We start from the raw sequence: 22,802 nt of genomic DNA, 5'->3' as shown, positions 1-22,802 counted from the left end.
TGCAGTGAAACCAACTCTCACTAATATCTGAAGTTGGCATATAGAAGTGGAAATATATTTTTTAAATCCAGGACAAATAACATTATTGCAATTTATTTAGTGATGTATTTCTAATTAATGCATTAATCCCAAACTTTGAACAAATGAAAATGAAATCTGGTTCTGGTAAACGGCAAATTCCCCAAAAAAGAAAATTGGTTACAATTTTCCAAAATTCGTTGATGCTAGAATTGTTTTAGCAGATTGTTAACTAGTTAATTTAACAACACTTATCCATGAATGAGGAGTAAGCAAGCAGGAAACTATGGAGCAGCAAACCTGACACCAGTTATTGAGAAGATTCTACAACCTTTTATTAAGCAAACCTGAACAAAGATCTTAAGAACTGATACAGATATGCTCTGGTTTGCGAACAGGTTCCATTTCTGAATCCATTCGCAAGTCGATCTGTACGCAAGACAATCACAACAAGAACAATACAAAATAGCCGTTCGTAAGCTTGAGGAAACATTTGTATGCTGTGGTTCTGTTCGCCGAGCTGGAAGTTTTTGTTGCAAACGTTTCGTCCCCTGTCTAGGTGACATCCTCAGTGCTTGGGAGCCTCCTGTGAAGTGCTTCTGTGGTCGTGTCGTTTCGTGGCTAGTTGATGTTCGTGGATGCGGATCGTTAGCTGTCTTCCTGTTTGTCCTATATAGTGTTTTATGCAGTCCTTGCATGGGATTTTGTACACTACGTTAGTTTTGCTCATGCTCAATATGAAAGCAACCAACCCAATACACACAAACGAAGTTGCATCAAGACACTGTTCAAAAGGGCCACAACACACTGCAGCACACCAGAACTGCAAAAAGAGGAAGAGGAGCACCTGTACAAGGTATTCGCAAAAAACAGATATCCTCGCAATTTCATCAACAGATGCCTAAGGGAGAGACAACGGAATGAGGACATACCGCAACCCAAAGGACTAGCCACACTACCATACATCAAGAACATCTCTGAAATGACAGCCAGACTACTGCGACCACTAGGACTTATAACAGCACACAAACCAACAGCACACTCTCAGACAACAACTCACCAAAACGAAGGACCCGATACCCAGCATGAGCAAAACTTCCATCAACAAACACATTGACCTGGACCCAATATACCGGCCACTACAGTGGACAGCTGAAACTGACAACCGGAAGCGGCAGGGACAGGCCACTATAAATGCCGGAGGAAACACCACAGAAGCGCTTCACAGGAGGCTCCCAAGCACTGAGGATGTCACCTAGACGAAACGTTTGCAACAAAAACTTCCAGCTCGGCGAACAGAATCACAGCAACGAGCACCCGAGCTACAAATCTTCTCACAAACTTTGAAACATTTGTATGTCGGATCTTTAAAATTAATATTAATACACCCCGGTGTGGGATCATGCTTGTACGGTGAACATGCATAAATCAAGGACGGTTTGTAAGAATGATCAGTCTCAGCCAATAAGCTTTTACAAAAGGCAAAGATGAAACAGGGTTTTAAACAACATAAATAGCTGAGAGTCAATGTGTTGCATTATGCAAAGTCAATTCAATCAATTTCAAAATTTTAAATAACCATAGCCACATGCGAAATTCTACAGAAGGAAAACTGCAAAAGAAGAACTTACATTGATTAACAAGATTTTTTCCACTCCTCTCATGTCAATTAGACAGTTTGCCACAACTGGGTTACTTATTTCCAAGGCATCAAGAACTGTTGGGAAATCTGGATGATGGACAGCTCTTCAAGGAGGAAAATATAAATTCATAATTAACTCAGTACTATCGCTACAATGAAACTTTGAAGTCACTGAGTGTAAAGAGTGAAGAATAACAAACCTTTATAGATTAGATCAGTAATAAAATGCTATGCAGGTTTTGACTAATCAAATCAAGGTAACTCACATTCATTCTAAGAAAGTTACAAATTTTTCACAATCTTGTGAGCGGCATGGTGGCACAGTGGTTAGCACTGCTGCCTCACAGCGCCAGAGACCTGGGTTCAATTCCCACCTCAGGCAACTGTCTGTGTGGAGTTTACACGTTCTCCCCGTGTCTCCTCCGGGTGCTCCGGATTCCTCCCACAATCCAAAAATGTGCAGGTTAGGTGAATTGGCCATGCTAAATTGCCCGTAGTGTTAGGCGAAGGGTAAATGTAGGGGAATGGGTCTGGGTGGGTTGCGCTTCGGCGGGTCGGTGTGGACTTGTTGGGCCGAAGGGCCTGTTTCCACACTGTAAATAATCTAATAAAAAAATCTAATCTAATAATACCTATCTGCATTGTATTAACAACAGGAATGGGGGTACACAATCCCTGTGTACCTGTGTGACTAACAGTTTAAGAGACAAATGTCATACTTGCTCCAGCATGATCATTTATTTTGAAACATGTAACAGAGATTTAAGCTTGACTAGCAACAGCTATTATGCAAACATTAAACAGAGAGACATGGCCCTCTTAAAGTAAAAAAACTCACTGACCGAAGTAGACAAGTGCAAGTATAGCAGTTGATAAAGAAGGCAAATTGAATTTTGGCATTTAATGCTGAGGAAAATAGAATGAAAAAGTAGGGAAGTGTTGCTGCAACTGTACAAGACATTGGTGAGACCGTACCTAGAGTACTGCATAAAAGTTTGGTCACCTTATTTAAGGTGGGATGTCTCTGTACAAGAGGAGGTTCACTAGATTGATGCCAGAGATGAGGGGCTTGTTTTATGATGAGAAATTGAGCAGTTTAGGCCTTTATTCTCTGGAGTTTAAAAGAATGAGAGGAAATCTAATTCAGGAATAAAAGATGCTAAAGGGCATTGACAAAGTAAACATAGAGAGGATAATTCCTCACGTGGAGCAGTCTAACAGTTTTAGAGGTAACGGTTTTAAAACCGAGATGAGAGAAATTATTTCCCTTTAGGTGTTCTGTGTCTGTGAAATTCATGAGCCCACAGGATAGTAGATAAATAGATTTTTAATTAGTTGAGGGATGCAGAGTTAAAGAGTGGTCAGGAAAGTGAAGTAGAAGCTGAGATGAGAGCAGCCACGATCATGTCAAATGAAGGTGCAAGGGCTGAATTGCCTATTTCTGCTCTTAGCTTGTGTTCTAAGTGCACAAGCAGGTCAGGCAGCATCCAAGGAGCAGGAGAATCGACGTTTCGGGCATAAGCCCTTCTTCACGAATGAGGATTATTCCTGAATTAGATTTCCTCTCATTCCTGAAGAAGGGCTTATGCCCGAAACGTCGATTCTCCTGCTCCTTGGATGCTGCCTGACCTGCTGCGCTTTTCCAGCAACACATTTTCAGCTCTGATAAACTCCAGCATCTGCAGTCCTCACTTTCTCCTTCTAAGTGCACAAACATTATACAGAGAACTTTACATTATATTGTTTTCCCAATGCTTTGCTGTACAACATGTTTCAATGGCAACATCTTAATGAAAGATTAAACAGTTGAGAATTTCAAAACATACCTGCCCTTTACATTGTATACTTGATTTGCAAACTCACACACATTAATTTGGGGTCGTCTTCCTGAACTGAAATAGCGTGACATCAAACTCTGTAGCACCTGCTCATCTCTGTAATTATCACAGCAAAATGAAAGCAGTAGTCCTTTCAAACAACTCTCAACTGCCAAAGCCAATTCAGGATATTTCAATTTGAAGCAAGCACCTAAAATAAAAAAGTAAAACTTTTACAAAGTAATTAACTTTGACTATTTCAAAATTATGAGGATTAATATTTTCCCAAGCAAACTCATCACAGTTATAACTGTTTACATCAGAAGAATTGTATTACGCAATGCACAAAATAAAGCTTTAATTTGTCAATACTTAACTCAGCTCGTCATGTTCGAAGTAAATGATGAAATGCATTGCATTTTACAACACTGAGCAGCATAATACAAAAAGATTTCACGTGCAATTTTTGCTTTAGTCCTCAACTGGATGATAGTAGAAACCATACAATTCACCTAAGCACCCCAGATGAAAGTGAAAATAAATCAGGGCTTTTACATGCATCATTATGCAGTGATTTTGAAAACATTAAGTAGTGTAAGGAAATAGAGCAAATACCATTATTCAGTAATGACTTCACATATACCCAATTTGACAGAAATAGACTCTTGGGCATGCCAAAAAATGCTGATAGATTAATCCATGCCTTCAGAAGAAAATAATAGATGGAAAAAAATAGAAGAACTAATTCTGATCTACTGTACTGATTAGCTGACTGTGTTAATAATCATAATTAGAACTGCCAGCAATGTAAAAGTTAATTAAATAAACCAAAACAAACCATTCCCAATTTATAGTCAAAAACAAATATTGCCACAGTGATTATGCTGAAGCACCACTGAGTTGGATGGATAGCTGATCTGCTATGTAAAGTGATGCCAACAGCATGAACTCAACTCCCTCAATGGCTGCTCCTTCACAACCTCTCCCCTCACCTGAGGCATAGTGACCCTCAGGTTAAATCATCACCAGCTGTTCCTCTAATTACACAGACATATGATCTCGCAGGACTTTGGCAAATTTGGCAGATTATGATATTAGGTTAAATTTAACAAAGTGTATATTCACCATTTCTTAGGGACATCACTCCTTCCATTCCAGAATGCATCTGGGCCCCTCAGCATTAGCAAATCATGATTTTTCATGTGACTTCCTAACAGACCAGAAGCATTATTTACTGCATCAGATTCGAAACTAATAAGACATCCCCAGTTTATATCCATTATCATTGCTTTCAGTTCACTACACACTGCTAAACAAATGAACTCGCTTAGATGCTTATTACACAGGACCCAGTCATTTTAGGTTTTCCTTGCAGAAGTATTTATCACTTGCCCTCTATAAACATAGTAAACCCATAACCTCTTTCCTGAAGATTAAATCTGTTCAAGTCAAACTAGCATAACATTCTTGAATCAGTCCTGTTACAAATCTTTCTAGCACTTCTATTTGCATTTCAATAGTCAAAAACTTATCTTGTTTGATCATTTTGAATGCAATCTACACACAGAAAAAAAATTAAGAAAATTAGATGTACGTCCTTGGGTAACAACTGGGGCAAAGACATTAACTTGTGGTATTTTGATGACACAGCACTAGTTAAGAGTCAGAAGAAAACCTATAAAATATAGATTAAGTAAAATCTGGAAGTTTAGAAAATAAAGGAGCAAGAACATCACAAACACGACCTATTTAGAAATAACACATTAAAAGCAACTAGACGAAATATTGAAATTGATGGTGTCACACAAAAAGCAATAATAAAAGATAGTCTTGTCAGGACAAACGATAACATAAAATCACAGACGCTATGAAGAATTTCAAAGATGGAGATAGCTGGAAATAATTTAGTGAATGTGAAGGATGTGTTAACAACAAGAAAACTCAAGTTTCTAGCATGAAGAAAAAATGCTCATACATGCTATATTCTGTCTACTTTCATGTGCACCTCAGAGTCCTCGACAGAAAGTAAAGATCCATGGAAGAAAAGAGAGACCTTGTAAATATGGATCCTAAGAAAGTGTTAACATTCCATGTAAAGGCCAAAGATAAATGAAGAGGTACAGTACTTAAAATTGCAAAAGCAAAAAAAGTGTCAAAACTGCCAACCAGAAAACACAAATACAGTAATCTTTTTATTATCTGGCCCCTATGGGACCAGGAGTATGCAGGTTAATCAAATATTCCAGATAATCAAGATTTCCACATCATCACCAAAAGCACACACTGAGTAATAGAAATATAATGCAGGGGATAATCACATCAATCTTATACTTTATTTATAGCATAAATCACTTAAATAACATTGACTAACTACTTGAACTTTGCAGAATTTGAGGAGAAATTGACTCAATATTGAAACAACTATTGGTATTTCGTATGGCCATTTGATTGAATAAGTATATTTACATTGAAATAAATAAAAAAACTATGACAGTGATACAGGTACATTTTATGGTATTTGCTATATATATCTTTTGCTGCTTTATCGAGATTGCTGGTTCAAAACATGCAGGTTAAACTAGTTTACTGTACCTTGGCTATTTGAGCAGCGCTGAAAAACTCTATTAGGAGGTTAAATGGAGGATGGGGAAAGAGGGATCAACTTGATGAAAAATGTCACAGAGCAGTTGTGGATGAGGTAATATGAATGTGTGAAGCTGGCACAAGACAGACATAAAAGTAGCCTACCATGACAGCAGAACAGCAACTGCATATATTGATGTCATTAACTGATTTTTATTTCAATCTGTTGGTTTTGACAATTGTCTCCATTAGCAGTCTAAATCCAAGCCAGACAATACATTCCTGTTCTCTTACTCATTCCAATTTTTAACTACCTACATTTGAAAAACAGCAGAACAGAAGTAAAAATGGCTATTTATTCTCTAATTGGATTCCTTCTTACCAGTTTGATCTAAAGTAATCACCAGTATGCTCAATCAGGCAGTTTAACAGACTCAAAACACTTAAAGCTTTAATTTGTAAAGCCCAACAGTCATTTTTTTGCTTTCAATCTTGAAGTCAAAATGTCCATGAAAATGATCAAATTTGAAGTCCAAATACTTGCAAATCCAAAATGATTTACAATCAATAATTTATCTCAATTAAAGCAGTAATCACTTTACTGCAATTCAATTCCTCTTGCTAACTAACCACATTTCTAAGGCACATATCATAAGTTAGCTAGCTATATGAAACGATATGTAGTGCCAAGAAAATAGATGAATACATATGTTTCAATTCAGAATGCTGACTAGGCTTAAAGAATATTGAGAAGTTGTGACACAGGTATATGGCTCTCATCAACATCAGCATTGGCAGATTTAGTTTCAAATTAATACATCTCTTAAAATACTAATCAGTTGTTGGGCTCATAAGGTATTCGTACAAAAGGACAAATGTACACAAGCATTAAAATATTTGTTACATAACAAATTAAATTAATCAGTAATTACAGCATCTGAAAAACATTTTGTGACAAACAGATCAAACTAAATTTGAAGCTGCTTTAAAGGAAACAGTGCACCACCCAAAATGTATGTTAACATTAACAAGCTGGCAATTTACAGAATCTAATTTTAGTCATCATTCATCTAAAGGCAGGTTGGGGCTTGTGGTGCAGTGCTATCGCCCCCATCTCTGAGTTAGACAGTCTAGGTTCAAGTCTCACATATGTCATAAATAGGTTGATTAAAAATAAGTTTCATCCAAAGGGAAGAGAGATATTATAGTAGAAGCAAAATATCTAATGCTATGACGGTCACTTTATATAAATCAATCCAAATGCTTTGAGATGATGAAAAAGACGTTAAAAATTGTAATAGTGAAGTTATAGTTCAGGCAGATATGTTGTACAGTGCAAGCTCTTTTTAGTTTCTATTCATGATAAGATCTTAAATTTCAATATGTCTAAACTTAACTTTCTAATTTATGCATCAGAACATTCCATCTTAATTTAATAAAAAGCTATGTGGTAACCAATCAGCTAACCAATGTTGCAAAAGTCATCAAGATTTAATAAACTTAAACCAGAGAACACAAGGCAATAAACCATGAAAAATTACATTTTAAAAAAAAGCATTTGACTTAAAACAAACGCGCCACAAAATAGTGAAATTTACCTAAAGGACCAACTGGCTCGTGCCTGAAGCGACCTTGTTTATGTGCTTCCGTTATTGCATCAAGTAATGCAGGCATGTTCTCTCCAAACCTTTTCAGCTGGTTTGTTCTACTGGCTTTTAGTTCTTTGAGCCGCTCCTTTCTGGATTCAGCAGATTGTTTCACATCTTTTTCTTCTTCTCTAGGGTTACAGAACACAGAGAGGGCTACAATTACAACATGCTCAAATATAAACTGAATGCAAGATTAATAGTATCAAAGCAAAACCATTGTATTTTTTAAAAAGATTCAAAATTTAAATTAATTTAGAAAATTAGATGCTTCATTGTTGAACATGCACATCTATTTATATTTTGACAATTTGTACGTATTCTGTCCAGTTTATAGTTGTGATTTACTGATATTCACAGTTTAGCATGTTGCTGTCAAGGGTATACAGGTACAGTGCAATTCTTACAGGATGTGGGAAATTGTACATTGCAAAATTATATTTGTGAAATAAATCTTCTAATTCTTTAACACAAGGATTACAGAACTTGAATCTATAATTAAAAATAGGATAGCTGAACATATTGAAACCTTTTAGCTGGTCAGTGTCAATCTGGACATGTGAAAGGGTGATAAAAGACCAGAAGACAGAGTGGAAAGTAAGGCGATTCAGCCCATCGAGTCCACGCCACCATTTTAATCATGGCTGATGGGTATTTCAACTCCACTTAGCTGCACTCTCCACTCTTCCTTGCGAGATCAAGAATTTATCAATCTCTGTCTTGAAGACATTTAACATCCTGGCCTCCTCTGTGCTCCGTGGCAATGAATTCCACAGGCCCACCACTCTCTGGCTGAAGAAATGTCTCCTCATTTCCGTTCTAAATTGACCCCCCCCAATTTGAACACTGTGCCCCCAGGTCCTAATCTCCCCACCAATGGAAACAACTTCCCAGCATCCGCCCCTTCTAAGCCATGGATTATCTTGTAAGTTTCTATTAGATCTCCCCTCAAACTTCTAAATTCTAATGAATACAATCCCAGAATCCTCAGTCATTCATCGTATGTTAGGCCGATCATTCCAGGGAATCATCAGTGCGAATCTCTGCTGGACATGCTCCAATGCCAGTATATCCTTCCTGAGGTGTGGCGCCCAAAATTGGACAGGGTATTCCAAATGGGGCCCAACTAGAGCTTTATAAAGTCTCAGAAGCACATCGCTGCTTTTATTTTCCAACCCACTTGAGGTAAATGACAACATTACATTCACTTTCTTAATCATATACTCAACGTGCAAGTTAACCTTTACAGAATCCTTGACTAGCACTCGCAGATTCCTTTGTAGTTTGGCTTTATGAATTTTCTCACAGTTTAGAAAATAATCCATGCCAAATTGCTTTTTTCCAAAGTGCAATGCCTTACATTTGCTCACGTTGAATTTCATCAGCTATTTCCTTGACCACTCTCCTAAACAGTCTAAATCTTTCTGCAGCCTCCCCACCTCCTCATGACTACCTGCCTGTCTGCCTAACTTCGTATCATTGGCAAACTTTGCCAGAATGCCCCCAGTCCCTTCATCCAGATCATTAATATATAAAAGTGAACAGCTGCTGCCCCAACACTGAACTCTGTGGGACACCTCTTGTTACCAGCTGCCATTCTGAAAAAAGACCTTTTATCCCAACTCTCTGCCTTCTATCAGACAGCCAATCCTCAATCCATGCCTATAGCTCACCTTGAACATCATGGGCCCTCACCTTACTCAGCATCCTCCCGTGAGACATCTTATCAAAGGCCTTTTGGAATTCGAGAGAGATAACAACCTCTTTCGTCTAACCTACTTATTAGCTCTTCAAAGAATTCTAACAGGTTTGTCAGGCACGACCTTCCTTACTAAATGCATGTTGACTTGTTCTAATCAGACCCTGCATTCCCAAGAATTTAGATATCTCATCCTTTACAATGGACTCTGGAATTTTACCAAAAGAGGTTAGGCAAATCGGCCTATAATTTTCCATCTATTGTCTTGATCCTTTCTTGAACAAGGGGGTTACAATTTCAATTTTCCAATTATCTGGGACTTTACTGCCTCAGAACTGTAGGATGTGGCCCATCGGGGCCAGATTTATCAATTTTTAGACCTTTTGGCTTTTCTCGCGCTCTCTCTTTTGTAATGGCTACCATACTCAACTCTGCCCCCGTCTCTCCTTAATTGTTGGGATATTACTCCTGTCTTCCACCGAGAAGACTGATGCAAAGTACTTATTAAGTTCTTCAGCTACTTAACTTTGCCTTCCTGCATTAATTTGGAATGGCCCTATGTCTACTTTTGTTTATGTATTGAAAGAAACTTTTACTATCATTTCTAATATTACTGGCTAGCCTACCTTCATATTTTATCCTCTCCTTCCTTATTTCTCTCTTTGTTATCCTCTGTTTGTTTCTGTAGTCTTCACAATCTTCTGATTTCCCATCACTCTTGGCCACTTTGTAAGCTCTCTCTTTCTCTATGATACATTTCCTGACTTCCTGTGTCAGCCTGGCTGTCTAATTCCCCCTAGATAATCTCTTTTCTCTGGGATGAACCTCTGTATTGTGTCCTCAATTATACCCAGAAAGTCCTGCCATTGTTGCTCTACTGTCTTCCCCGCAGGGCTCTGCTTTCAGTCAATTCTTGTCAGTTCCTCTCTCATGCCCCTGTAATTACCTTTATTTAACTGTAGCAGCATTGCATCCAATTTTGCCTTCTCTCTTTCAAATTGTAGACTGAACTCTACTATATTATGACTGCTGCCTCCTATGTGTTCCCTTACTTTAAGATTTTTATGAAGTCTGGCTTGTTACATTGCACTACATCCAGAACATCTCATGAAATGACTAATTTCATTTTGAAGATTTGATTGAGGTAGCAGCCTGAGCAAGATCTAAGATGATATGTTTATATCACTATCATCAGGTATACTAGAACATATGATAATATCCCTCAAGGAAGATATTTCCAGATTAGCCTGTTCAGAGATATTATTGCACACCTCTGCAGCAGGTGGAATTGAACCCAGGTCTCCTGGCCCAAAGATAGGGGCGTGTATGTACACTACTGACCTGGTTCGGAAAGCCATTGAGTGATAGGTAAGAATAATGGAGAGGTGTTCTAAACTTGTCTCTTAAGAATCTATGTTGGGACTGTTCACTATATTTACCAACAACTTAGATGATGGGATAGGAGACCACATAAGAAAATTTCTCAGCGACAAAGATAGGTGATACCATCAGCAGTGCAGGTCAAAGTAAAACATTATAAAGAGATACTGATAAGCTAACACAGTCGATAGAACTGTGGCAAATAAGATTCAATGTAATCAAAAGTGAGATTGTCCATTTTGGACCCAATTCATGTGAAAACATGGAAAAATAATGGTCCAAACAGACTAGGATGTTCAGATACCTAGATTATTAAAATATCATGAAAGGTGAAATAGATGATGACCTTTACTTCTAGAGAATAGAATAAAGGAAGTCAAATGGCTTAAATCACATCTGGAACTCTGTAAATAGTTCAAAGTTTCACTCCTTTGTAGTAACCTTGGAGGAACGACAACATAGATTTTTTAGAACTATTTCCGAATGTACAGATTAAATCACAATGCAAGATTACAAATAATATGTTGTATTGCCTCTAATTTAGAAGGGCAAGGAGTGATTTGGTCAAAGGTTTTCAAGAAGACCACAGGGTAGATGAAGAGAAATTGCTTCTGTTGATTGGGAAATCTAACAATGGGGGAATAATCAGTAAATTAGAGTCAGATCTTTCAGGAAGTTAAGGAACACTTTGACACAAAGTGAAACTGTCTTGTGCAAAAATGATACCAAAAATTGTTAGGTTAAATCAGAGTTGCAAAAATTTCGAAGGTATTAATGCTAAGGGGGCAAATATTGCTGAATGAAATTAGTTCAAAAGATCAGCCATGATCTCACGTTCCTTTTTGCTTTGGACCTAAGTGGCAAGAGTCTAGAAACAATGTTAGTCCAGACAGACTACATGGTTCATAAACTTTGAGCATTAAAAAAAAAACAGGTAAACATAATCAAAGCATACCCAACTTGGTGTAACATTTGAGAGAATCTTTCTATTCAGAAAACAGATTTCTGCAGATTCTTAATACAAACTCATTAACAATTCAGAAGAATTTGAGCTGGATAGAAATAGTGATTGATATTTCTATCTTAACAATTGATGTGCCCAAGTCTTGAAGCAGATTTCTGTTTGCAAAATATGCAAGGTAAAAAAAATGAAACAAATCCTGTGTTTAAACAATTCATATGAATTCCAGGTCTAAAACAAAAAATGATCTCTGCCTTATTGGTTAGCATGTCATAACATTGAGATTACTTCTTCTTCCTCGAAGTTGCTAAAAACTGACTGAACACGTCTTCTTAATGCCTATGTTATTATGAGTACTGATAAAAACAGTGTAACATGAGCAGTGACAATCTTATTCCAATGATTTCCCTCTAAGGTACCAACCCAAGCTTCTCCTGTTCATCTCTCGACTTGCTAATTGCATGTTGAAACTGTGCCAGCTGTTGGGAGGTTGTGGCCTCTTGGTCCTCCAGTGTTTTCAATTGCTTTTGCAGACAGCTAATTCTTTCCTGTCGTTCTTTAAGTTCAGCCTCTGAACTTTGGGTTATGCTGTTTGAAATAAAATGCATGATAAAAATTACTACAATCATGATATTCTTAACTGGAAGAGAAACAATTGCAACAAAAAGCAGTTTAATTTTAGATATGAATTATTTGCTAAAATTTGAAACATTCAACATGGTGAATACGTTAATATGAAATTAAACCTAAAGCTAAAGCAGTTTACATTTATGTAATAACACTAATCTGGCAAAATATCACAAGTGTTATCTCATAAAATTTGCTACTAGGGAGATGTTAGTTTGTCAAAAAGAGATAGTTTTGAATGGAGTGTCTTCACAGATTGTGAGGATTTCCAATGAGTGTAGGGTGGAAATAGGAGCTCACATTGATAAGGCAGCAAAATGGATCGGAGAATCAGCTTAAATCAAATCAAACTTTAAGCAAATTCTTTTAAAACAGACAAACATCTAATTTGCTTTAGCTTTTAAAAAAAAAATCGATCTACATGCCACAAAATGAAACATGCTGATAACTTATGTAATACCATACAAATGATACTCTACCTATTTCGCAGTTGTTCAATTCGTCTCTGTAACTGATCGTGGTCTTTTTCAAGTTGCTTCAACTGTGTCCTGTAGCGGTGGAATGTTGCCTTCAAGCAAGTTCAGAAAATTTGGCTTATTAAAACTTAATTTAATGTAATTAAAACAATAAAATTGAAGTGCTGAAGTTGAAAAATCAAACAAGTGACATCTAAAATAGGCAGCAATAAACATATTTTTACTCATTATGTTTAGCTTTCCCAAAGACACACAGTAATTTATTATGTTTTTCTAGATGAGTTTTGTGATTTTTTTTGCTGTAGAGCGGTCATGGAAAAATAGGGAGAAACCCTATTACAAGTTTGCAACTTTTGGTCCTGGTTAGATCAAGACATTTACAACTAATTTCTTGTTTTGTGTAAGTGATGCTTGTTTCTGTGCACAAAGCTATCCTGTATGAGATACAAGTCACCACTTTTTAATACAATCTAATAATAGAACCAATAAAATTCCAGAATGTTCTTGGAAAATTTGTGAAGTGAACAAAAGATGATTATCTATGTGCAATAGGTCAATATACAGAGGAACCTCGATTACCCAGCATTCGATTAACCAAATTTCAGATTATCTGAACAAGATCTCATGGTTCCGATGCTTGGCGAACTATGCTATCCGGCATTCAATTATCCACTATTCGATTAACTGAACGAAATATTCCCTGCACGTGTCCTTCGGATAATCGAGGTTCCTCTGTAATCCTTTTCCTTAGGAATTCTAACACCATAGTGAGGACGAGGAAAGACTTAAAATAAAGCCAACAACATGCATGGCAAAATAAGGAAGAATAACATTTATTTTTACTCATTTCCCAACTCTTAAACAGAAGACTGTCTCAGTTCATGAGTCTGGAACATGTTCCAATGTACTAAATCCTAAATTTGAGGTGAAGTTTAAACTCCCTCATCTGAGTGATCCCAATTACTCCACAGCATTCCATTAAATCTACTGACCTCAGTCTCTTTGCATGCTTTGTTTTTTCTTTGTACATCATCTTTTAAAGTTGTACACTGTGGTCGCAATATTTGTGCCTCTTCTGTAATTTTCTGCAATTGATTCTGAACTGTCTTAAAACGTTCTTCTGCCTCATTGACTTTCATCTACAATGCAGCAAGGTTAAAAAAGAATTTGTCAAAGCAAAAGCTTTCTACATTTCAGTAGCAGCAATGTTTAAATGTAAAATATTGACTGTACATACATGATAAAGCACAAAAGGAGATCATTCACCCCACTGCATTTGTGGCGGCTCTTTGGGAGAGGCTTAGAATAAGTCTCACTTCTCTGCTCTTTCCCATTGCCCTAAAAATATATCCCCTTCAATTTATTCAATTCCCTCAGATCCAAATTAGTCAAAACCTAAATCAACAACTTAGTACAACAAAATAACTGCCAAAGAAATTAACATTTCAAAATTAGAGAGTTTTGAGAAGATTTGTAGCTCAGGTTGAGGTTCTGGATGTACTCACACCAGACACCTTGGCATCACCGTAGCCCACAAACCCATCAACACACTGAAACAGCAGCTAATGAATTTGAAAGACCCTACACAGACAATAAGCAAAACTAATATCATTTACAAAATACCTTGCAAGAACTGTAGCAAACACTACATTGGACAAACAGACAGAAAAGTAACCACTAGGATGTATGAACATCAACTAGCCACAAAAAGACATGACCCACTCTCACTAGTATCTTTACATACAGATAAGGAAGGACACCACTTCGACTGGGACAACACTTCCATCCTTGGACAAGCCAAAAGAGAAACACGCACAGGAATTCCGAGAAGCATGGCATTCCAAACGGAACTCTTTCAACGAACACACTGACTTGGATCCCATTTACCACCCACAGAGAAAAAGAACAGGAAACAACATTACTACAGGAAACACCATCACAACCTAAGGAAACCTAAACACATAAATAAAAAGCAGGCCATACCACCAGTGCTTCACTGGAGTCTCACTGATGTTGCTGCTCAGTGAGCTAACTTACATCCAATATTTCAAAATATCAACCCACCTGCCATTCCTCAACTTTCTGATCATATTTGACGCTGCGACTTTCTTCAGCTTTAATACGATCTTTTATCGGTTGCAGGTGCTTTTCAACTTCAATTACCTTAAAATTCAAAAAAATTAAAATGTACTGTTCCTGTGATAATTTCTAATTCAATTCCACAAGTCATATTTTCTACTATGCAGAAATAATCGATAAGCCAAGAAATTAGTCGTTACATATTCAAAGATGTACAAAAGTAGCAGAGTTTATAATTTGTAAATGTAACAACCACTTATTTTTAAGTCTATTTAATATGTGGCACTACTTAAGTCTTTACTCTATACCAAAATGTGAGACTGCAAAAGCAAATGTGCTTTTAATTTCTGGGTTGAGATTCTATATTCCATATTTGAAGATCAGTGCCTTATATCTTTAATGAACAAACATCAATAATACCTTATATATAGCTCACACAACACTTAATATATCATTTGTTGTTCATTCAATTTGAGGCTTATTCATTTCAACTGTCTGCGCTTGAATTGAACTATAAACAACAACGTGAAGCACATGCTCACCAAAGACTGCTTACACTCTCGTCAGAAAATCATACCAGACCCAGGTTCAGAGCATGAAATAAGTAGGAAATATCGAAATTTTCTATATCCATGTCTCGTGTATGCTCAACAAAATTCACTTAATTGTTGGATACTTTAAGATGATTGCCATTACAAATCCCACTATTTGTTAATTATGAACAACCATATGAAAGACCAGTGAAACAATATATATGAACAATTTCTATTGGCTTGAAAATTTATCTACTTATTTCAAACATCACAAAACTAAATGATTAAGCAACAATCTTATCTAACAAGTTTGAGGTTAGAAAAGGTTCCCAAGGCATAACTTTGTTGCTTTTGCCAAATCTGCAGAAAACATTCTAATTTGATTCTGGAATATAAAAATTTCACCTGAAAATAAGCAGACAACTGTGCTAACAATAATTTTAAGTATTAGTACTTCATTTATATTATTACAAACAAGCAAATACTTCAATATTGCTGAGAAGAATGCTTTAAAATAATTAGGCCTATTAGAGCAGAACACCAATTCCATCATGTCTGTGATGTAAGGCTCCATATTAGTCACTTAAATCCTGCTCATTCTCTTTACTATTTTTCTTTTTCAAGGATTTAGCTTCCTGATTTTTCTAAATAATCATGCCATGATGGAAATTTGGCTTCAAGCTCTTTAGAATTTGGATTAAATCCATTTCATTTAAGCAGAAGCATTTTTCTACTACCAGTATTAGTTACCGTTTATTGTAGTACAGCTAGTCAGCGAGACTAATTGGGCACCAATAAGCAGACACTTGAAGAAAGTTACTGGATCAAATTATGACCAATGCAACAACATATCTATTGGATCACAGCCTTGAGAAGATCTCACATCTGACATCATGGCAAATTTACTTCACAAACTCTGCACAGGCACATCTTATAATGAGCCCAATGCGGCTAGGAAGGGTAAAGCTGATTTAAGGGTCAAATACATTTCAATTAATCTCTGCAAAAATCAACCACCATCTGTGCTTCCATGACAATAAAGAAAAAAATATATAGTTCTGATCTGTTGAGACATTTCCACAAGAAAATGTTATTTAGAGGTGCTCACCAATGCCCAGGCCATCTGATTCCGAAGTTGCTCCAGTTTGTCTTGCAATTCATTCAATGAAGATAGGCTTTTATAACGGTCTTCCTTTTGCTTAACTTGATCCTTTAGCTCTGATAGGTTCTTTTCAAAAGATCGAAAACATTAATGGCACAAATCCCAAAACCTACTTACTGAAGCACAAAGATTGAGGCTACATTTTCAGTTCATCATCAAGCTACAATTAATAGACTAGATCAAGAATCAAAATATATGTCAACAAATTATATTTTTCAATGACATCCTTACACATATGATAAAGAAAAGGATTCTGCATTGTTATGTAGTGCAATTAATTAATATGATGTGGATGTCTTTAGAAAGTATGAATACAAAGCTATAATTTTCTTGCCACATTTAACCTAAAATCTGGCAAAATGTTTGTGCATATTATGTCATTCTACATATTATTCCATTTTGCTAGATAAGATATATTCTTGAAACACGAAAAAACAAAGTATGCTAGATAAGATATATTCTTGAAACACGAAAAAACAAAGTATTGAACATAGAACAGGCCCTTCAGTCCATGATGTTGTGCCAACCACTGATCCTCATGTATGCACCCTCAAATTTCTGTGACCATATGCATCCTTCTGTACTTTCCTCCAACCAGCTTAAAACCATGACCCCTCGTGTTAGTCATTTCTGCCCTGGGAAATCGTCTCTGGCTATCGACTCTATCTATGCCTCTCATTATCTTGTATACCTCAATTAGGTCCCCTCTCCTCCTCCTTTTCTCCAATGAAAAAAGTCTGAGCTCAGTCAACCTCTCTTCAGCACATCAGCTGGGGAAGATTGGGAGGTAGCAAGGAAAGTGGGAGAGAAAGTGAAGGGGCTAGGATAAAATAAACTGTCTTTATTCTGTTGTGAAGGTTAACTCATTTTAAGTCCAACAGCGCCATCCATAGACAGATTCTTCCCATTATTTGAGATTGATGTCAGTTTTCTGTCTGCTCTTGTGCTACTCAAAAGTAGCAATGTTAAGACACTTTGCTTTCCTAAAAATCAGATGGATAATGCTACACTAGCAATTTGCAGAATACATAGTATGAGGCACGGTAAAAATAAATTTAAACAATTAGCTTAAAAAGAGAGAGGAGTGAGTGGCAATTTACAGGACCTAATTTCGTAAACTACTACAGGTTAACTGATCCTCAAAGTGCCAAACATTCGATGTTTAACAGAAAAAAATATGAATTCAAGTAATATCACTGCAGGACAGAATATAAATTGGGGTAGTGTGCTTGAACTCAAGCCCCACTTTTCCCGGAGACATCAGAAAAATTAAAAATTTCAAAAAAATATACAGAATTCCCTAATTTACCAGATTTTGACCCAGGTTGACAGAAAACATGAAGCAACATTGATTTTAACTCCAGATAAACAATCATGAACTGTCAACATTTAACAGGAGACACAGGGTAACTGGTTCATAATTATAAAAGGACTCCGACTTATTAAAGAATTATAGCCTACAGCAACAGATAGGCAGTTTATTTCACCTTATCATCAGACCTGATATGCTTTCTGCTACAGAGGAAAATTAGCTCCTATTCTGAAGAACAAAGAACCGCTTCTGTTCAAACATTCACCTCCCAAGCTGCTCCGCTAGCTGGATGCCATTTGCATAACTGGCAGCAGGCAGGTCTTTGACACCAGTAACAGGTCTAGTCTACAGACCAATTAGTTACTAGTTGCTGACCAGTCTCCATTTGTACACAGCCTCCTGGCTCCAGGTCATCTGTAACTGGGTTTTTCCCACTGCTTGAACAAGCGGCTGTGTAACTGCACGTGCAATGGATGTCAAGTAACTTCCTTTTAAAAAGTGCAACAAAACTTCAATAATCTTTGGCTTTCAAACCAGCCCTTTTCCCATTTCTACAAGAGAAACAAAAAATATGGTCTCCACAAATTTTTATAACCAGAGTCAACCAGATTAAACTGTGCGGAACTATCAGTTAATTATACAAAAATAATGATTAAAAAAAGCATAATAAAGGCGAGGAGCAAAACTTCTTCAGGGTAGTCATTCCTTGAAGAGATGTGGCATTCGACTAAACAAAATAGGATCAAAATACTGCAGATGCTGGAATCTGGTGAAGAGTCATTTGGACTCAGAACGTTAGCATGCTCTCTCTCCTGGATGCTGTCAAATCCACTGTGATCTCGAGCATTTGTTGTTTTCAGTGGATTCCAGAATCTGCTGTAATTTGTCCCTACATAATAACAGTGACACCTACAAGCTGACCAAAAAGAAAGTGACTGATAGAATTCTGGTAGATAAATTTAAAGTATACTACATTCTCCAAAAAAAAAAGGCTGAAAAACACAGACAGGCGTGCTTTCTCTTTTGCAATTACACTATTCAAAGGGTTACATTTTTCATAATTACTGCCCTATTATCAGATTTATTTCGAAGCGCTTCAATTGCACATGAAGGAGTCTGACAAAACAGTATGCTCAATTGGCCAAGTGATGCTGTAACCATTCTGTAATCTTATTCTGTTTGGTAAACAGTTCACAGTTTATGAACCGGAAATCTACTAAGTCTCCAAAGTAAGCATTTTCAAAGAAAGTAGATGGACAACTATCCGAACAGTTCAAGTTTTTATGCAAGGTACCAAGAAAATCTAGCCCAAGTCCAGTTTCGTTAAGGATATTGCTTAATTATTGTAGAAAAATCAAGATGAATATCTATTATTTTGATTACCCTTCCAAAGTTGAGATGACAAAGAAAAACAAAATTACTGAAAACAAAGCTGCTAATATTTCATGTATAAACTACTCCTCAGTTGAGCGAATAGGTCTGTGTTTTCTTGTCAGATGCTATACAGCATGCAAATTACCTTCAGTATTTTCGGCATTAGCAGTATTTTGCCAATTGTTCAAACTTTTATTTGATTTGACCCACTGAGAACAAATACCACAACTTGAAATTTGAAAATAAGTCTGCAAGATCAGGACTGAAAATGTGTTGCTGGAAAAGCGCAGCAGATCAGGCAGCATCTAAGGAACAGGAGAATCAACGTTTCGGGCATAAGCCCTTCTTCAGGAATGAGGCTAAAATTAAGATCAGGACTTTTAACTCTGCAAACCAGTTGGACTCCTTGTTACTTTTCCAAAATGCTTTACAGATGAAATTGACAAGCGCAGTAAAGAAAGTGCATCAGGACTACAAATATTTCCCTTAAAATAAATGACACTTAATTTTAAAATGTACCAATATACTGTTAAAAAAAAACTTAGTCACTCAGGCAATTAGCAGTTATTTTAAATTGCAGGAGTAATAGACCCACACTTACAAAACCTAATTCTAAATCAATATAAACAAGCTCTTGACAAAAAAAATGATACAAAGAATCTTGCAATAACTTAAGAAATCAGTTAAGAGAAAGATTAAAAGGATGAAAGAAAAAATTAATAACCACAACAAAAATGGAGCTATGCTTAAGTCACACAACATTTAATTGAACAAAGGGAATTGTACACACTTTTACTTACTTCATCCTGTTTTTCAATTTTCTCATTGGTTAGTGCCTTCGTCTGCATGATATAGGAATAATCATCTCGCATTTGTTCCAGCTGAGTAGCCTTCATGAAAAACTTTTAGAAAATCATATGGTTGGTTTCTTCAACTCAAAATTAAAGTTTTGATTGAATGTTAAAAATGTTCAAAGTAGGATGCAGAAAAGAATTACTTTTATTTTCAGCTATCAGATTATCTCCACACACACATGACTTACCTTATATTTATCTGCTTCACTTTTGGATTGCAAAAAGTGTTTGCTCATCTCCTGCGTTAAAATTGACACTGGGTTATCCACCTGTTTCAGAAATATAATTGTATTATTGAACTGGTCGACTACACCTTGTTATCGTTCTTGCTAGCCCTCCTGTGGCATGGTGGTAGTGTCCCCACCCCTGTACTGAGGAACTCGGATTCAACTCCCACATGCTCCAGAGGTATGCAATAACATCTCTCAACAGTTTGATTAGGAAAAATCAGTTTTGACACAATCAGCAATCTAAGTTAGAAACCACAGGAATTTGAATACTGTTGTGAAACTGGCCAGTGAGACCAATCCTGGAGCCTCAACTTTTACAATTTATCTCAATGACTTAAATAAGGGGAACAAAGGTATGGGGCTGTTAAACGTGAATCCATGCCTCTTGGTCTAGAGGAGGGATGCTACCACTGTGCCACTAGAGGGCTCTTTTAATTACTGAGCTGAAACAAAATTTAATTAGAACCACTCACCAATTCATCTGGGACGATTATGTTCAGGAGGAGGAAACTGAGACATCTGGGTACATCCTCCAACATTTTACATTTAATTTAATAAGCCCAGCTGTGAACAGCCTTGAAAAAGTGAGTAGTAATTTGAATTGACTAACTGTATTTCACTGCATTTACATGATTTAAAGACAGCCTTTCCTGTTGCATTATATTTATACCATCAGTTCAGGCAGTAGCAAATCATATGCTGCAAAACATACCCTTTTCATAATGCAAAATGTACAGTCTTATATTTTGTGCATCATTACATCTTCGGCTATTTGCAGAAGTTATGTACTGAATCTTGTGGGAGGAGAATACAAGAGGACGAATTAAATCAAATTAATTTCCTCACTTCCAGACACTTGAACAGAACATTATTAGAACTGTCCTCTTATCACACATTATAAAATAGGACAACCTACATTTCTAATACGCCTTTAACTCAAGGCACACCACAAATGTTCAGAAATGATAAAGATAAAGAGCGTTAAAATTATATTATGGCCCAACTATGAGTCAATACAGAACAACAAGCACATGAATGGTGAATGAACAGGATTTGGTGCAAGTTCGGATATTAGCAACAGAAATGTGGAAGAATTTAAGAATCAGCCAAGATAGCAATGCAATAGCCAATGTCTCAAGGTGGTAAAAAGGCATGGATAAGTATTCTTTATGCTGAAAATGTGTTGCTGGAAAAGCGCAGCAGGTCAGGCAGCATCCAAGAAGCAGGAGAATCATGAGAAACTGGAGAAATCTGAGTTCATCCCTTGTGGTTGGAGGGTTCCTAGGCGGAAGATGAGGCGCTCTTCTCCAACCGTCGTGTTGCGATGGTCTGGCGATGGAGGATCCAAGGACCTGCATGTCCTTGGTGGAGTGGGAGGGGGAGGGGGAGTTGAAGCGTTGAGCCATGGGGTGGTTGGTTGGTTGGTCCGGGTGTCCCAGAGGTGTTCCCTGAAACGTTCCGCAAGTAGGTGGCCTGTCTCCCCAATATAGAGTAGGCCCATGGCTACTCCTTTGGTTTGGAGAAAGTGGGAGGATTGGAAAGAGAAGTTGTTGAGGGTGAGGACCAGTTCAGTCAGTCGAAGGAGGGTGTTCGTGGAAGGGTACTGGTTGGTACGGCGGGAAAGGAAGAAGCGGAGGGCTTTGAGTCCTTCGTGATGGGGGATGGAGGTGTACAGGGACTGGATGTCCATGGTGAAGATAAAGCGTTGGGGACCGGGGAAGTGAAAATCATGGAGGAGCCTTGGGCACCCGCATGAGCCCCAGCTATGCCTGCCTCTTCGTAGGATATGTGGAACAGTCCATCTTCCACAGCTACACTGGCACCACCCTTTCCTCCGCTACATCGATGACTGTATCAGCGCTGCCTCGTGCTCCCACAAGGAGGTTGAACAGTTCATCCACTTTACCAACACCTTCCACCCCGACCTCAAATTCACCTGGACCGTCTCAGACTCCTCCCTCCCCTTCCTAGACCTTTCCATTTCTATCTCGGGCGACCGAATCAACACTGACATTTACTGTAAACCGACCAACTCCCACAGCTACCTAGACTACACCTCCTCCCACCCTGCCCCCTGTAAAAACGCCATCCCATATTTCCAATTCCTTAGTCTCTGTCGCATCTGCTCCCAGGAGGACCAGTTCCAATACCTTACAACCCAGATGGCCTCCTTCTTCAAAGACCATAATTTCCCCCCCAGACGTGATTGACAATGCCCTCCACCGCATCTCCTCCACTTCCCGCTTCTCCGTCCTTGAGCCCCGCCCCTCCAATCGCCACCAGGAGAGAACCCCACTGGTCTTCACCTACCACCCCACCAATCTCCATATACAGCGTATCATCCGTCGTCATTTCCGCCACCTCAAAACGGACCCCACCACCAGGGATATATTTCCCTCCCCTCCCCTA

The 22,802-nt window shown here is 37.6% G+C and overlaps 1 protein-coding gene across 2 annotated transcripts in view; it reads right to left on the bottom strand.

Moving 5' to 3' along the window:
* The window catches only part of LOC122540933 (structural maintenance of chromosomes protein 6-like), a 75,891-nt gene that overhangs the window by 27,498 nt on the left and 25,591 nt on the right, over window positions 1-22,802 (bottom strand). For both annotated transcript variants that reach the window (XM_043677256.1, XM_043677262.1), the window contains exons 7-16: window positions 20,352-20,432; window positions 20,110-20,211; window positions 16,570-16,689; window positions 14,914-15,012; window positions 13,842-13,988; window positions 12,853-12,941; window positions 12,170-12,334; window positions 7,659-7,837; window positions 3,487-3,688; window positions 1,650-1,764 (exon numbers count right to left, since the gene is read on the bottom strand). In XM_043677256.1, coding sequence (XP_043533191.1) covers window positions 1,650-1,764; window positions 3,487-3,688; window positions 7,659-7,837; window positions 12,170-12,334; window positions 12,853-12,941; window positions 13,842-13,988; window positions 14,914-15,012; window positions 16,570-16,689; window positions 20,110-20,211; window positions 20,352-20,432 — 1,299 coding nt within the window. The remainder of the gene's footprint in view (window positions 1-1,649; window positions 1,765-3,486; window positions 3,689-7,658; window positions 7,838-12,169; window positions 12,335-12,852; window positions 12,942-13,841; window positions 13,989-14,913; window positions 15,013-16,569; window positions 16,690-20,109; window positions 20,212-20,351; window positions 20,433-22,802) is intronic.

Source organism: Chiloscyllium plagiosum, chromosome 3, assembly GCF_004010195.1.
Source record: "Chiloscyllium plagiosum isolate BGI_BamShark_2017 chromosome 3, ASM401019v2, whole genome shotgun sequence".
NCBI classification, from domain to species: Eukaryota; Metazoa; Chordata; class Chondrichthyes; order Orectolobiformes; family Hemiscylliidae; genus Chiloscyllium; species Chiloscyllium plagiosum.
The sequence above is the reverse complement of the archived record's forward strand: the minus strand, read 5'-3'. Positions and strand labels throughout refer to the sequence as shown.